Consider the following 17,393-nt stretch of genomic DNA (forward strand, 5'->3'; position numbering starts at 1 on the left):
AGTACACTATCCATATTTATTTCACATTTTATATATAACATGACTTCTAATAGTTGCCCTGAGGCCTGTAGAGATGTCTTGTCAACCCAGTTCTGGAGGACATCAGAGGATGGCAGGAGGTATGTGAGAGAGGGAGAGGGGAGAGAGTGGTAAAGTATGTTTCAGGGCTTTCTCTAAGTAGAGGCAGAGCACAGTGAAGGCTCTAAGCCAGCACGGTACCTAGAAGTTCTTGGAGAAAGGGCAATACAGGTATATGAGGATGGCAATTTCTACTTTTAAGAACCCCTGTCAATAAGACTTACAGGAGGCCGGCGCCGCGGCTCACTAGGCTAATCCTCCGCCTTGCGGCGCCGGCACACCGAGTTCTAGTCCCGGTCGGGGCGCCGGATTCTGTCCCGGTTGCCCCTCTTCCAGGCCAGCCCTCTGCTGTGGCCAGGGAGTGCAGTGGAGGATGGCCCAGGTGCTTGGGCCCTGCACCCCATGGGAGACCAGGAAAAGCACCTGGCTCCTGGCTCCTGCCATCGGATCAGCGCGGTGCGCCGGCCGCAGCGCGCCGGCCGCGGCGGCCATTGGAGGGTGAACCAACGGCAAAAGGAAGACCTTTCTCTCTGTCTCTCTCTCTCACTGTCCACTCTGCCTGTCAAAAAAATTAAAAAAAAAAAAAAAAAAAAAAAAAAGACTTACAGGAGTGGGATTGGGTGTGGGCTAAAGGAAAACACAAGCAGCTCGGAAATCAGCTCTCTTGAAAAAAGCTGGTCCGCCATTATTTTTTCATTAGCTTCTTAGGATATCAAGATAAACTACAATGGTGAAACCAGGTATTAATCATTTTTGGGTGCAGGTTCCAAAACCCTTGCCCAATGCATGGAACAAGACCTGCTGCCCTAATTACTCTCTCCAAGGAATAGGCCTGCTCACAGGGGACCAAGTATAGACTCCAATCATTTCCCTACTCACAAGAAATGGTAATGCTTCTGGTGCCAGGCCAGGTCAACAGGGAATCAATCACCCCTTTCATTTCCAGATCCCTGCTGTCTTCCCTACAGCACGCAAATGTTAAACCAATCAACCAACTAACCACAGGGGAAAAAAGCATTCAAAATGTAATGGTTTATACACATGGAGACAAGAGGCCTACATTCCCAGAAGCAACAAGGAAATCAAATGACAGAGGAGGGCCACATCGGACATGGGCATTATCCGTAGCAAGTGGCCACTAAAGTAGACAGCACCCTCAGCTCAGGGCATAAATGGTACAGAAGTCCATAAGTGATGTCTTCCAGTAGTAAGGAAGAGCTCAAAACCCTATCTTTTGGGTGGGTGTTGGGCAAACTAGTTAACACACCACGTAAGACAACAAAGTGCCTGGGTTCAATGCCTGCCTCCAGCTTTGGACTCCAGCTTCTGGATAATAGATACCCTGAGAAACAGTAGTGATGGCTCAAGTAATTGGGTTCTTGCCATCTATGTGGGAGATCTGGACTGTATTCCCAGCCACAGGCTTCAGCCTTGGCTCAGCCCCAGTTGTTGTGGGTATTTGGGGAATGAACCATCTGATGGAAGCCTCTCTTTTACTCTCAAATAAACTTTAAAAAAAAGTTTATTAAGAGAAAAAATTCCTCTTATCATTTAAAAAAAGGAAATTAACATGCCAAAGCTTCTATAGCTAATCACATGGGCAAGCTGGGAGATAACATGTGCACTAGAGGGTGATGGGACTCAGGCAGCATATGATACCATATGCTTCTTCTTCTCACACATTTCAGAGGTACTGTTCTAACAGAATAAGGAAGGGAGATGGTTGAATCGACCTAACTTTCCTTCTGCTACATTAAACGCAATGTACTGAGGCTTTAAAAGGTTCAACAACACAAAGGAAATAATACACGATCTTCTATACTATGCCATGAAATAATATACTGTTCTCCATACTTTCTAAAGGCACACTTCTCCTGGTCTCCAATCTTACTCATCTTTACAAAATTTGAGTTCTTCAAAAATGGAAGCTGCATACTCATTATTCACTCCTGCTTATTCTCCTGGCTCCTAGCATGGTTGTGTAAGTGCAAGCTTACGTGTGAAGATCACTGCAAGGAATGATTCATAATGGTGGGAGAAAAAGAAATGCTTTAACTGATAAATACCTTGTCACATAAACATAGGGAGAGGCAATAAAAAAGCAAAGAAATACTGGTTCAATGAAACAGAACTGAGGCACTGAGTCACAGATCTGCTAAGAACCGAGAACTGTATTATGTATTAATGACCTATCATCTCCGAATGAGCAGAGTCCCATTTGCAAAGAGTGTGTCCAGTACCTGGTGCAAACACACCAACGTGTAGAAAGCTTCACCAGCTGCAGTGGTCATCTCTGTGTTGTGCTTTTGCAAAACCAGCATATCAAAAACCAGCTGAAATGAGAGAATACGACTTCTAAATAAAAATACAGAAAAATAACATAATCTTTCCGCCTCTCGCTAGTATTCCTCACAAAATAAAGAAATTATTTTATCTATTAAATCATCTGAAAAGTTCAGAAAATGATTTTATAAAAACCCAAGGATAATTTAGAGTTATTATTTCCTGTAGTATCTGAATTCAAATTATCAAATTCCCCATTAGAAAAATAGAAAATCAATATTCAAGAGAACAAAAGTGAATGAGAATGATGTGTCCATGGAGAGTTGATCTCCAAAAAAAAGTTACTAGAAAATAATTAATTCCATCTTTATGGAAGAATATAAGCATTTTCAAATTTGAATGTTGAATTATGTGCACTGTCATACTTATCTTAGATAATTTTTTGACCTATCATTCAAACATCTTACCTTAAGAAAGTGCCGTGTTGCTAGAAAAAGCGGTGAGTCTGTTTCTTGTGCTTTTGCACACTGTTCAGCTAAGGGTGTCAAGGCCTCCAAGCAAAGCTGGCAAACCTCCGAACTCATTCTGATCACAAAGGTCAAGGATCAAATGAGACTGGCTATATCTGACTTATAAAAGATCAAAAAACTATAGCTAGTATGAAATGAATTACAACTTACAGAAAACTCAACAACAGTATATGACACTACTAATTGGAGCCTTAATGAAGGAGTGACTTTAGTAACTTGGACCAAAACCATAGGGGTTTATAAAGGAGGACAGCCCAAGGCAAACCAATAGAAGAAACACCTAACTGGGGCAGTTACAAAGCTAGAAGCTCTATGGTAAAAGAAAGCTGAGCCACAAAAAAGAAATACAAATTTAAAATAACTTTTCTTTAAGCAAGATCTTTCCCCCCAAGTGATAACAATGTTCATTTAAAGGATATGATGTCATTCCTAGTTCTAAGGAGTACATCAGACTTTTAAACAGATCCTCAGGAAGCTGTGGTATTTTTTCAGGAAAAATCTCACAGATAAATGTGATTAATTTATAGTATTGATTACAAAGAGTTGGAAACTGAAAAAGAAGTATTAGATACAGAGATGATCAATATTATGTAATTCTTATTTTCATTAATGCAATGAAATAAATTGACAGGCTTTTAAGTATTTCTTTAAAATGTGTACAAAATATAGAAAACAAGACTTAATTAAATGCAAATATAAATTACAATAGAATAGTAACTAAAGTAATAATAAAGTAATACTAAGGGGTATAAATAATAAAAGTAATAAATAATATAAATACTAATAAAAAGTTATAATCAGTAGAAATTATATCTTCTGGATAGTTAATAAAATCTCCACATACAGTCGACTAAACTTCCTTACTATAATATGGTTTCTGTATGAATGCTTGGCTCATGGGTTGTCAGTATTGTTCCAACGGTTGAGACATTTCTCAAGGAGAGAAGTGTATGGTTATATTCTGCTATTCTGGGAATCTAAAAACACTCTTATTCTTACATTCTGCTTCCAAATGTTTCTTGACAAGTCTCTACTCCCTTCCTCCCTCTACCTCTGCTCCATATTTCATGTGTACAAACACATGCATACACACAATCTTTTCCTCTCCATCTATGTTCTTGTCTCCACCCCAAGGACAACTCATGCCAAAAGACCTCCTCTCCCCAGTGGTACTTATGGGAAGAACAGGGCAGCCTCACCATCACCACGCCCTCAGTAATGACTGGTGACAATCACACTCAATGTAGTCAGAAGGTGCAAAAATCTAAAACTGCATTACTATTAGTTTCTTACCATTCCAATTCTACATAGAGTGAGACTGGGCAAATGCCTGTGTCTGCTCAGTACCTCAACTTGAGAAAGAAGTTCAAGAAGTACTGGAGGAAAACACCTAGGCACATGACTTATTTATTCGCCTAATGACAAAAAATGACAGAATCAAAAGTGCTGGAAAAACTCAGTTTCTAAAAGGAAAAATTTTTTTTCTGTAGCACTGGGTCCGTGTTAATGAGAAGCAACCAGAAGTAAGTACAACAGAAGTGTAAAAATCTTATTTTAATGCACACTCAATAGACACAAGTTACTCATTAAATCAGAGGTATATCTGTGTCTTAAGATATCCCTGAACATCCAGAATACGTAGAGAGACTCAATGTTCACACTCACTTTCTTGACTTACCTTCAAAAGATCCTGTGACATCAAGGGCAGAATTAGGTTTACTCCATACAGCACAACATCAGCTGCTGATACAGATCTATTTGCTGCTTGCCCTGGCTCATGACCTCTAAACACTTCATCTATTAAAAAAGACAAATTATGCAGTCTTATGGCGGTACATCAATGAATCTCCTACGTTTATATTCTACTTTGATAAAAATGAAAATAAATTCAAGCCCCAAAGCACATTTGGTCAGTCGCCAAATGCACACAAAGGCAAGGGCTGAGCCAGGCTGTGCTGGGAGACAGGGACTCAATTTAGGTCTCTTATGTGGGTGGCAGGGACCCAAGTACTTGAGCCATCACCTGCTGCCTCCTAGGGAGGAATTTGTAGGAAATACTGTATCTAATAATGCTGGACTGGGAGCAGAGCTGGGAGCTGAATCCAGGCACTCTGATGGAGGACATGGGTGTTCCAACCACTGCCTTCACTGCTGTGTCAAACACCCACCCATCCACTCTAGGTCTAAACTGAGCTGTGGCTTCCTTTCGCCATAGCGTTTTTAGGTCTTCACACTCTTAGAAAGTCTATGGAAGAGTTTCCAAGAGTCTGCGAGCCAACTAGTACTGAATGTGAAACTCCACTGGATAGTATAACACATTTTTTGAAGGCGAGACACATCTGGCCTAGAAAATGCTAAAAATTCCTAGACTAAGAAACACCAAACTGAAACAACTGGAAGACCTGAGGAAGATGCATTCTGAAAGACTCGGTCTGAAAACAACAGAAAGCATCCCACTAAGGGAAAGTTTGGACAGTGCTTTTCAAGCCATTCACCTCAATATCCCTAGTTAACTGGATAACCCTTCTAAATTGTGTAACTGATAGTGCTTATCGCAGGCTAGACACCGGAAAAAAAATGGTGGTTCACAGAATAAGGAAAATGAAGCAATAAATGAAAGTGAGAAAAAACAGTCATAGATTGGGTACAGCTGTGGTAGAGGACTCCCAAGGTCAGACAAAAAAAGAAAAAGAAAAAGAAACTTACCCTAGAAATGGAATGTGGTCATTATCTGCTTGACTATGAATAACTGTAGTTCCTGTCTGCTTCTATGTAACCATTTCAGGTTCTGCTTGCTTGCTAGTACAACAATGGTATTAACCGATGCCAGACAGCATCCAGATCAGTATGTGTGTGGAAATATCAACAGTAACTATGCACCAAAGCACAGTACTGTATCAATTTCTGTGGCTACCATGTAACATCAGAATACTCAATCAACCAATTGGCGCTGTGGCATAGTGGGTAAAGCTGCCGCTTGCAATGCTGTCATCCTATATGGGCGCTGGTTCGAGTCCTGGCTGCCCAACTTCCGATCCAGCTCTCTGCTATGGCCTGGGAAAGCAATAGAAGATGGCCCAAGTCCTTGGGCCCTCGCATCCACATGGGAGACCAGGAAGAAGCTCCTGCCTCCTGGCTTTGGATGGGTGCAGCTCTGGCCATTGCAGCCAACTGGGAAGTGAACCAGTGGATGGAAGACCTCTCTTTCTCTGCCTTTCCTTCTCTCTCTGTGTAACCCTGATTTTCAAATAAATAAATCTTACCAAAAAAAGCCCACTCAAATGTATGCATATAGTCACATAATGGAGACACGGAGGCTAAAACCATATATAAGGAAAGACTCCCTCTCTGTTCAGGGCTCTTTTTGGGTAAGAATCCAATGAATGTGGCAGCATAATAAATTCAGACTGCTTCCTGGCGCTGGCATCTCCTCTCTGTTCACGAATCCCAGTACACATGGAGTTGTATAGAACTTTACAAGTAAGAAGTAAAAAATGTTGGCTGGCGCCATGGCTCAATAGGCTAATCCTCTGCCTTGTGGCGCCGGCACACTGGGTTCTAGTCCCGGTCGGGGCGCCGGATTCTGTCCCGGTTGCCCCTCTTCCAGGCCAGCTCTCTGCTGTGGCCAGGGAGTGCAGTGGAGGATGGCCCAGGTGCTTGGGCCCTGCACCCCATGGGAGACCAGGAAAAGCACCTGGATCCTGGCTCCTGCCATCGGATCAGCGCGGTGCGCCGGTTGCAGCGGCGGCCATTGGAGGGTGAACCAACGGCAAAAAGGAAGACCTTTCTCTCTCTCTCTCTCTCTCTCTCACTGTCCACTCTGCCTGTCAAAAAATAAAAAAATAAAAAAAAAAGAAGTAAAAAATGTCTACTATCATGAATGCACAAAATACAAGAAGAGGAGCAACCGGGACTAGAACCCGGTGCCCATATGAGATACCGGTGCTGGCCCCGAGGAAGAGATTCTCAACATATTCAGGGGAAGCCAGTTGGTGTGAAGCAGTGGGTTAGGCCTCCAACATCCCACATTGGAGCACTAGTTCAAGTCCCAACTGCTCTGAGTCACATCCATATCCCTGCTAATGCAGGCATCGGAAGATAGCACAAATACCTGGGACCCTGCCACCCACCTGGGAGACCCAGCAAGGTTGCAGTCTACTACCTTTGGCCGGGCACAGCCGCAGTCATTGCTGCTATTTGGGGAGTGAACCTGTGGATGGAGCACTCTCTCACACAATCTCTGTCTCCTCCTCTCTCTGTATCACTCTGCCTTTTAAATACATAAATCACAGATGTTTTAGGGGAGTTGATATTGAAAGAAAGGGGAGAGCTGGGAGAGGTATTTGTGGGGACAGCCTGTGTGGTCTCCCAGGTTTTCAGATCAGCAGCACTTCCCCCTGTCTGCCAGTCTAAGAACTATGTTAAGCAGTGGGGAGAGAAGGAAGTTGAGGGAAACTGTCCAAATAACTCAGATTTTAATTACTGATTAGGTTCTTGCCTGTAGCCACAGCTGTGTTTTACCTACTGACTACCTGGTGCAAGGTCCTTTGGCATTCTGCAGCTGATTCTAACGATCTTTTAAAAGGCCTTTATGATTATGATGCCCTTATTACTAGTCAGTAAAGGTGCAAGTAAGCTTATTGATTCCTCCACATCATTTGTTGGTGAGCCTCTCGGTTCGATCTTCAGAGTGTGACCCATCAACCCCACAGCTCAGAGTTTTCTCCCCAAGAGGTTTCCAGGCTGCACTTGGGAAACTGCCAGGTTTTGCTGGGGAGGCCACCTCAGAGGACTGATTAGTCAATAAAGCGTAACTCAGAAGAGACTGGTGTCTGCAGGCACACACTGGGATTTGAATCCTATCCTGCAACAATGTACCAGCTTTGCACTTGTGGGCAAAGGATTTAACCTCTCCATGCTTCTGCCTCCTTACCTACCAAGCACAGCAGCAATGTACCTACTCCACATCACTGTGAGAAGTCACTATCATTCTTTTTTTTTTTTTTTTTTTTTTTGACAGGCAGAGTGGATAGTGAGAGAGAGAGACAGAGAGAAAGGTCTTCCTTTTGCTGTTGGTTCACCCTCCAATGGCCACCACGGCTGGCGCACAACGCTGATCCGAAGGCAGGAGCCAGGTGCTTCTCCCGGTCTCCCATGGGGTGCAGGGCCCAAGCACCTGGGCCATCCTCCACTGCACTCCCGGGCCACAGCAGAGAGCTGGCCTGGAAGAGGGGCAACCGGGACAGAATCTGGCGCCCCAACCGGGACTAGAACCCGGTGTGCCGGCACCGCTAGGTGGAGGATTAGCCTATTGAGCCGTGGCACCGGCCCACTACTATCATTCTTACAAGAAGGAGGCCAAGCCTGTGGTCCCCACCCTCACTTCAAAGGGATGTACTTTTATTTGTTTACTAAACTAAATTTCCTCATAGCATTTCACTTAAAGAAAACAATCTTTAAATAAAATGACAGTAACAACAAAGCCACATTTAAACACTACCACACTAGCCTTTACCTGTATCACTGAAATCTATGAATTCTTTTGACAGAAGGTTAGTAAGAAGTTCCATAATGAGAAGTAGGTCTTGGTATTGTTCCTCTTCTGCTGTAACATCTATTCTTTGCCGCCCTAAATTATTCTTAGAATAAACTTGCAACAATGTAAGGCAGGCTTCATATAAGTTCATAGCTTTGGACTGTAAGAAAACATGCATAAATTATACAAATTGGTAAATTCAGGTGGCAAACAAATATACACACTAAATTCTAAAAATATAATGCAGGTAAATTTACTCAGTTCTGGTAGCAGCTTTAATTCTTGCTTGAAACAGTAAAACATTAACAATAAAAAGTACCTATTACAAGCATAATTATGTTTAAAATATTGCCATTTTTCTAACAACACAATTTTAGGGCAAGATGTTTACTTGTTCACTTTTTTATTTGAAGGGCAGACAGACAGAAAGACATAGAGACAGATCTTCCATTTACCGGTTTACTCTCCACATATCCATAAAGGCTGGGGCTGGGTCAGGCTGAAGCCAGGAGACTGGAAGTCAATCCAGGTTTCCCCACATGGATGGCACGGACCCAAGTACTTGAGCCATCACCTACTGCCTCTCTAGGAACTGTATTAGCAGCAGACTGGATCGGAAGTGGAGGCAAGATCTGATCCAGACATTCTGATGTGGGATGTAAGCAGAGGCTTAATATGCACCATAAGACCTGCCCCTAGGGCCAGGATATATATTCATTCAACACAACTTTCTTTGAATTCTGAATTTTTACTAACAGTCTTTTTGAGATGTTTCATAGGAATAAAAATATTTCAGATAATATTCATTAAAGTAAAGCATCTGTAATTTTATTACGTCTTCAAAAAGTGAACTCTGAAGGGATAAAATTAAAAAGTGCTTACCTCCCCAAGATAGCATATCTGTTTATGTGCAACTTCAACAAAAACTTCTATAATGAGATTAACAGTCTCGGGAGTATTTTTGTAAACTTCCATCAATCCAATGCAATTGGTAAGGAAGTCCATTAAAAAATTAAAAAGGATTGCCACGTTGTCAATCTGGGTAGCCTCGGCAATGCCACACAGGGCCTCCAACGTGGCAGTGATCTCCTGCTTGACTTCCTCTTGCTGGCACATCTGCTGAAAGTTTTCTTGGTTTATCACTCGTAAAAATCGCTGTTGAAGAGGCTGAAGAACCTAAATAAAACAGCAGGAATTATCTGACAGTTCAATTTACATGCTCTATTTATTTCTTTAACTTGGAAAAATGTTCACTTTCCAAACATCTGTAATTGCTAGAGGCAGGAAAAGCCAGGAGAACAAGGAATTTGTATCAGCTCATGACATTCCTTACTGTGAGGGTCATCATAACTGCTGGCACACATAAAGAAACGACATGTAAGCCTGAGGAACATGGCTTTCCTGAAGACATTCACAGATTTCTTCTATGGGGGTCCCCCACCTCGAAAGTGATTAGCAAAAAATAAAATATTAAGCCTCCACAACAGGTGTCCACAAACTTTTATTTTCTATAAAGGGCCACACAGTAAGTATTTTAGACTTTATCCTGTGCTATGGATAGCCACAGAAAAGATATAAACAACTGAGTATGACTGCTTCAATAACATCCATGAAAACAGAACAGGCCACATGTGGCCCATGGATTGCAGTCTGCCAGCCTCTCTTCTACAAGGTCAAGCCCAACACAAAGCTCTTCCCTACCTTGCACCCCCACGCCTTTCACCAATTTCTCTTGGCATAAAATAGAACTTGGGATAAAAAGCCTTGTCCTGTGTATAGGAGCGAGTACTCATATTCATGATGCCAGTCTCAATAAAATTTAGTTACCTACATGAAAATACCATTATTTAAAACAGGAATACACAGTCAGCCTGTATCTCTCCAGTTTTAAGTCATGACTGCTTCTGTTCCCACAGCTCTCTCAGCCATCAGGAGCAGCCTGCACACACACTGGTGACCCTGGGTCACTCATTTCAAGATGACAATATAACGTGTCTGCGGTGGTTGTTACAGGTTGAATTGTGACTACTCAAAATTTGTTAAGTGTGAATTTGAATCCTTAGCACTTCAGAATATGGAAATGCAGTTATTGCAGATATAATTAATTAAGATGAGGTCATACTGCAGTAGAGTGGGTCCCTAATCCAATGTAGCTAGTGTTTTATAGAGAGGAAATATGGATCGTAGACATGTACATGGGGAGACTACCATGTGAACATGAAGGCTGAGGTTAGGGTGATGCACCTACAAATCAGGAATGCCAAAGATCACCAGCAGAGGGCCAGTAGCTAACAACTGCCTCACAGCCCTGAGGAGCAATCAACTCTGCTCATACCTGTAGAATTCTGAAAAACTCCATTCCTGTTGTGTAAGACACTAAGTTAGAAGTGTTTTGTTATAGCAGCCTTAGGAAATGAATTTAGTGGCTAATTTTTACCTCCTTATTCAAGGGAAGAACATTTAACTATTTTTTTCATTTGCTTATATTTGAAAGGCAGAGAGACGTAGAGAGATCGCCCATTTGCTGGTTCACTCCCCAAAAGCCTACAGCGAGGGCTAGGCCAGGCAGATGCCAGGAGCTAGGAATTCAATGCAGATATCCTGCATGGGGGCAAGGGACTCAAGTACTGCAGCCATTACATGCCACCTCTCAGGGTGTGCATCAGCAGGAAGCTGGAACGGAAAGCAGAGGCAGGACTCTTAAACCAGGCACTCCATTTTGGGATGCAAGGATCCAAAACAGTGTCTTTTTTTTTTTTTTTTTTTTTTAATTTGAAACAGTTACAGAGAAAGAAGGATGAGAGGAAGAGAGATCTTTCTTCTGCTGGTTCACTCCCCAGATGGCCACAACAGCCAGCATTAAGCCAAGCTGAAGCCAGGAGCCAAGACCTTCTTCTAGGTCTCCCACTTGGGTGGCAACGGGCCAAACCCTTGGATCAGAAGTGGAACAGCTGGGACACGAACCAGTCTTCATGTGGGATGCTGGTGTTGCAGGTGGCAGCTTTACGACTACGTCACAATGCCAGGTCCCCGAAATGGAGTCTTGACTGCTGCACCAAACGCTTGTTCCTCCAGAGATGCTTTTTTTTCTTTCATTTTTGACAAAGTATATTCAATTAGTAAATCACCTTGGGTCATACCGAAATTTTAACAATATTAATTTATTCACACATGAACATGGGGTACCTTCACTGATCCTTAATGCAGATTTAATAGTGAGTTGAGGGGCCAGCACCTTGGCACAGTGGGTTAATCCTCTGCCTGTGGCGCCGGCGTCCCATATGGGCGCCGGTTCTAGTCCTGGTTGCTCCTCTTCCAGTCCAGCTCTCTGCTGTGGCCCGGGAGGGCAGGGGAGGATGGCCCAAGTGCTTGGGCCCCTGCACCTGCACGGGAGACTGGGAGGAAGCACCTGGCTCCTGGCTTCGGATCAGCACAGCTCCAGCCATTGCAGCCATTTTGGGGGGTGAACCAACGGAAGGAAGTCCTTTCTCTCTGTCTTTCTCTCTCACTGACTGTAACTGTACCTCTTAAATAAACAAACAAACAAATAAATAGAGTGAGCTTGGAAATTATGCCTAACGCACATTACATCTGGTAATAACCAAGGTCAACACCTGAGCAAATATGGACCAACTGTAAACTAATAAGCTTCAAATTATGCATAAAGAGGCAAAATTATCAAAAGAGCTACTAGGACTGAAACGTGCCTGCTCACTGACTACTTCATGGCAACACACAGATAAAGCAAGCGAAGGTGTACAACAGGGTGCAATCTAAATAGAGGGAATCATTACCTCTGTCCAATACTGCTGTTTGGTTTCTGTGTCCATATGTGCAAAACCTCCTAAGACAAGAGCCTTCATCAGGGTCCTCTGCACGGGACTCGACAAGAAATTTAGAGGGGGGCTTCGACTTGCAAACTGCTTTGCTAGGTTCCACCAGTTTTCACACTGAATTACTAAGTTTGCCCTGCCAGTAGAAATAACAAAGCATAAGATGCATTACCTTCATTATATATATGACTATACTAATAAAACAAAAACAACTTTAAAAGTCTAGTACAATGAACTCAGTGATGATTTACAGGATACTACAGGACTCTGTTCCAATCCCACCACGTCACTCAACAACGTAAAATGTATGAAATCTCTTAATCATCAGTTTTGTAACTTGCAGAGTAATAAAAACCCTAAATCTCACAACTGAGGCTGTTATCATGGTAAATGAGGTATTACATAAAGAGTGCTTACAATAAAAACAGTAACTTAAAGGATTTAACAAAGAGTAGCAAGTCACTACAGTACTAATAACAATATTAAAAACATTCCTGGAATTTAGTATCAGTTTTTCTTTTCTTTAAAATAGGGATAAGACTAAAAGGATGCCTGTGGGGAGCAATCCAGACTAGACTGAGTTACTGGAATTAAGACTTATTCTATGCATCTGCTCTCCCACAATATGGCGCTGGGAGAGAAGTAAACAGCTTCTGCACAGCTGCCTCCAGTTCAACCAATTAACTGTAGGACTTGCTCCTGATTGGAGGAGAGCAGCGTACTCGGCGTGTGGGCAGCCGAGTTGGGATTGGCGGAGGAGGACTATAAAGGAGGAGAGAGACGGCATGCACCGGGAACATCTAGTTGAAGGAACACCTGTGCAGCCCCCAGAGAGCCGGCCGGCGGTGTGCCGCTCCCCTGCAGAAGTGGGGAATGTGGCCAGGGGGAACTGCCCTTCCACGGAGGTGGAAGGGATAGTAGCCAACCCGGGAAGAACCAGCAGCAAACCCGGGGAGGGCCGAGCAGACGAAAGAACAGCGCAGGGTTTAGTGTCATTCCTCCACGAAGAGGGGGAGCGACAATGCCCAAAAAAGCAACTGAAAATATTCTATATGAAAGAGTTTTTTAAACTATAAATTACTAAATAAGACTCTGGGGCCAGTGTTGTGGCTTAGCAGTTTAAGCCACCATCTGCAGTGCATCCAATATGGCACTGGTTCAAGTCCTGGCTGTTTCACTTGCGATCCAGTTGCCTGCTATTATTGATCCCAGGAAATTAGCAGAGGATGGTACAAGTCCTTGGCCCCCCGCACCCACATGGGAGACCTGGAGGAAGTTGTTGGCTCTTGGCTTTGGCCTGGCCCAGGCCTGGCTACGGCAGCCATTTGGGATGTGAACCAGCAGATGGAAGATATTTCTCTCTCTTTCTTCCTCCTTCTGTCTCTATAACACTACAGTTCAAATGATAATAGTAATAATAATAAATATAAATAAGACTCATATGCCAGGGCTGGTGTTGTGGCACAGAGGGTTAAGCCACCATATCAGCATTCCACATGGGCACCAAATGCTTCACTTCTGACCCAGCTCCCTGCTAATGTGCTGGGAAAGCAGTGGAAGATGGCTCAAGTGCTTGGGCCACTGCACCATGTGGGATGTAAGGTCACCACAAAACACACCAGAGACCCGGAGGAAGCTCCTGGTTCCTGGCTTCAGCCAGCTGGGAAGTGAACCAGCAGATGGAAGATCTCTAAGGCTATAACTCTGCCTATCAAATAAATAAACATTCCTAATAATATTAAGTGTCACTCATTAGGTTTTTTTTGGTACCAAATCCTGAACAGTCAAAACAAGATTAATTACAATATGAAAAAACTCTATTTGTATCTGTAACAATTGTGTGATATAGTTTTAACATACACTACTCCAAAACTGAAGAATCTAACTTAAAACCGAGTAAACCAGTTACCAGGCAAGAAGATCACACCAGAAAGCAAACAGAAGTTCTCTCTCTCTCTCACACACATATACACACACACACTCACACATATACACACAGAGTCTGCCTCCAACAACTTAGACTCACCTTTCTCTTCGTTCCACCAAAGTGACAAGGAGCTGTACAGTATCATTTGCAAGGTCCTGCTCACTACTCCACACTGAGAGGTTACTGATGACTTTTTGTAAGAGGTAGCCAATGATCCACTGAGAACCCTCGGTATCTGCTCCAAATGCGGTACTGAATGGCAAACTTATCTTAAGAGAGAAAATAAATGTTTTACGGTCAGAAAGAAAAACCAGGTGAAAGAATACTTCATAAAAAATTATCTAAATCTGTAGTGGTTAGTTCAATTTTATAAATGTATTATTTCTACAAATCCAAAAAAAGGCATCCTTAATCCACTCAACATTTTCCAATGTGATTTTTCTGTCAACCTTAATTATTCTCATATTACTAGTATACTAATTTGACATCTAAACAATATTCAAAGAATATAAATCAATCTATTTTCAAATAGTAATCTCTAACTTAACATTAGTTAAGATAAACTTAATCCAATGATGGGCTCTAAGGAAAATTATTCTAGGGGCCAGTGCTGTGGCGTAGCAGGTAAAGCTGCCACCGGCAGCACAGGCATCCCATATGGGCATCAGTTTGAGTCCCAGCTGCTCCATCTCTGATCCAGCTCCTAATAAAGCACATGGGAAGCAACAGAGGATGGTCGAAGTCCTTGGGCCCCTGCACCCATGTGGTAGCCTTGAAGAAGCTCCTGGCTTTGGATCAGCCCAGCTCCAGCTGTTGTGGCCATCTGGGGAGTGAACCAGCATATGGAAGATCTATCTTTCTCCACTTCTCTGTAACTCTGCCTTTCAAATAAACAAATAAATCTTAAAATAAAACAGTATTCCATTCATAAAATTCTCTTCAGTGTAGAAGCTGATCCAATTCTTAAAGTTACTTTCTCTTGAGAAAAGCTCCCAAATGTTCAGACTTCTATAATTTCATTATAAACACAAATGAAGTTGAACAGTTTTACATTCTGACCTGATCGTATAGCTTTTCATCCACCAGAAGATAAGTCTTTGCCCAGCGTTTTAGAAACCAAACAATATCTTTGCCCATTTGGGGGCTTAGTAGATGAGTGAGATCTGCTCTTATTGCTCGAGATTCAACTTCTGAAACTCTTAGAACAGCAGATAATAGCCTGTAGATATAAAACAGAAGTCATTTATTTTTTAATTTTTAAATTTTTTTAGTTGTTGTCTAACCCTATTTTTTTCCCTACACATCCTTTTCTGTTTCTCAGCTCGCTGGATTTAGGCCAGGTTATACTTGAAAATATCATCAAAAGGACTGTAGACAATGCCACCTGCTATTTCTGATCTTCCACCAAGGAGGAGACAGGACAAAGAAGGGAGAAACAATGCTAGAGACATCCTTCTGTTGAATTTGTAACCACATGTATGAATTTCAGCATTACTGTCTAAAAAGAATTTATAGACTGAAAATGGAAAAATACATAAAATTACACATTCTAAGTACATGCAAATTTATTTTAGTACTTCATCATTACTTAAATACCCAAGTTAGCAAAATTTGTGTTTCCTATCTTGTTCATGTTATGGCTTAAGAACATAACTGACTTATGTAAATTATAATGAATAGTGAGCCTTGTCTCTAAATCTGATAGTCCTCCTTATTTCCTAATGCATGTGAATCTTTGGTACTTTAAAAGTCTTGCTACAAAGATTACCTGCATTGTCACTTCCCACACAATATAATTCATATGGCTACATGGAATCGATAATGTGGATGACAAGCCCATAAGTAAAAATGTCTTTGTTCTGAGAGAGAGATGGGGGCACATAATCAAAAGTGGTGAATATTTAGCTTGACTTTAGCCCAAAGGCAAAGAAGCAGAGGATGTATTGAGAAAAACCCATCGTGATGCTACACAGTGAGTTACCAAACCAAGACAAAGATTCTAATCACTGAAATCGGGCCTCTACTCCTTTCCCCACTGTTCTCAAGAAGACGGAAGTCTCCTTGTAAAGAAATTGCATGCACATTGGGGTCAGCACTGTGGCATAGCAGGTAATGCCACCGCCTGTGGCAGAATCCACATGTGGGCGCCAGTTTGAGTCCTAGCTGCTCCACTTCTGATCCAGCTCTCTACTATGGTCTGGGAAAGCAGTAGAAGATGGCCCAAGTCCTTGGCCCCTGCACCTGCATGGGAGACCTGGAAGAAGCTCCTGGCTCCTGATCAGCACAGCTCCAGCGATTGTGGCCATCTGGGGAGTGAACCAGAAGATGGAGGACCCCTCTCGCTCTCTGCCTCTCCTTCTCTGTGTAACTCTGACTTTCAAATAAATAAATGTAAAAGTTAAAAAAAAAAAAAGACAAACTGCATGCATGCATCTCAGCTCTTTACCCAGCTGAAGACTCAGTGGCCCCTCACACTGTGGACACTACATCTTATAAAGGAGCTCCTTCCTTCTGCTTCCCAGGCACGTCATTTCCTATGCTCCCCCTTCCATCTGCTTGATCCTTCCCAGTCCTCACTGCAGCCTCCCCTTCTCATCTGCTTTAAATAGGTCAAAACCTCTTCTTTGTTTACTATCCACATATTCTCATGTCACCAACACACAAACCTTTAAAATTTATTTTAGGGCATTTATAAACAAAAAACTGCAACTATCTCATAATACATTAAATTGGTGTGTCAAATTTCTCCCTTAAGATTAAACATTTATAAATACCATTATTAGTCTACCAGAATGTGAAATAAAATGTTTAAATGAACACTTTAGATTTAAGCACTGGTATTTAACCATCAGTGTTCTGACATCCATCATTACACATTTGAAACACAAACTCATTTTTCTTATTTTTATTTCATTTCCCCATAGAGCATTATCCTAATATAACAAAATTTTATATGCAAGTGTTTTATTGATCACATTATCTATTCAAACAAATGTCTACATTGTGAAAGAATTAATTTAAAAACTCTGAATGATTATAAGACTTGTACATATTTAAAAATATCTTCTGCATTGCATTATCAGTATAAGACTCAACAGTACATATTGAACAAAACAACAAATTTAAATAAATTATTAAATACAAAAGATAAATTTTATAAATTTCTTAATGAAACTAACATGGCAGGGTTCTGTTTTCCCCACTTG

At 42.0% G+C, this 17,393-nt stretch overlaps 1 protein-coding gene across 5 annotated transcripts in view; it reads right to left on the reverse strand.

Annotated features, from left to right (window-relative positions):
* XPO4 (exportin 4) overlaps positions 1-17,393 on the reverse strand; it is a 115,343-nt gene that overhangs the window by 5,785 nt on the left and 92,165 nt on the right. For all 5 annotated transcript variants that reach the window (XM_089304366.1, XM_089304365.1, XM_089304367.1 and 2 more), the window contains 9 exons: positions 15,247-15,406; positions 14,287-14,456; positions 12,222-12,396; positions 9,310-9,603; positions 8,407-8,587; positions 4,570-4,688; positions 3,310-3,441; positions 2,829-2,945; positions 2,319-2,411 (listed from right to left, as the gene is read on the reverse strand). In XM_089304366.1, coding sequence (XP_089160492.1) covers positions 2,319-2,411; positions 2,829-2,945; positions 3,310-3,441; positions 4,570-4,688; positions 8,407-8,587; positions 9,310-9,603; positions 12,222-12,396; positions 14,287-14,456; positions 15,247-15,406 — 1,441 coding nt within the window. The remainder of the gene's footprint in view (positions 1-2,318; positions 2,412-2,828; positions 2,946-3,309; positions 3,442-4,569; positions 4,689-8,406; positions 8,588-9,309; positions 9,604-12,221; positions 12,397-14,286; positions 14,457-15,246; positions 15,407-17,393) is intronic.

This window comes from Oryctolagus cuniculus, chromosome 9 (assembly GCF_051225735.1).
Source record: "Oryctolagus cuniculus isolate XC-2025 breed Fujian yellow rabbit chromosome 9, ASM5122573v1, whole genome shotgun sequence".
NCBI lineage: Eukaryota > Metazoa > Chordata > Mammalia > Lagomorpha > Leporidae > Oryctolagus > Oryctolagus cuniculus.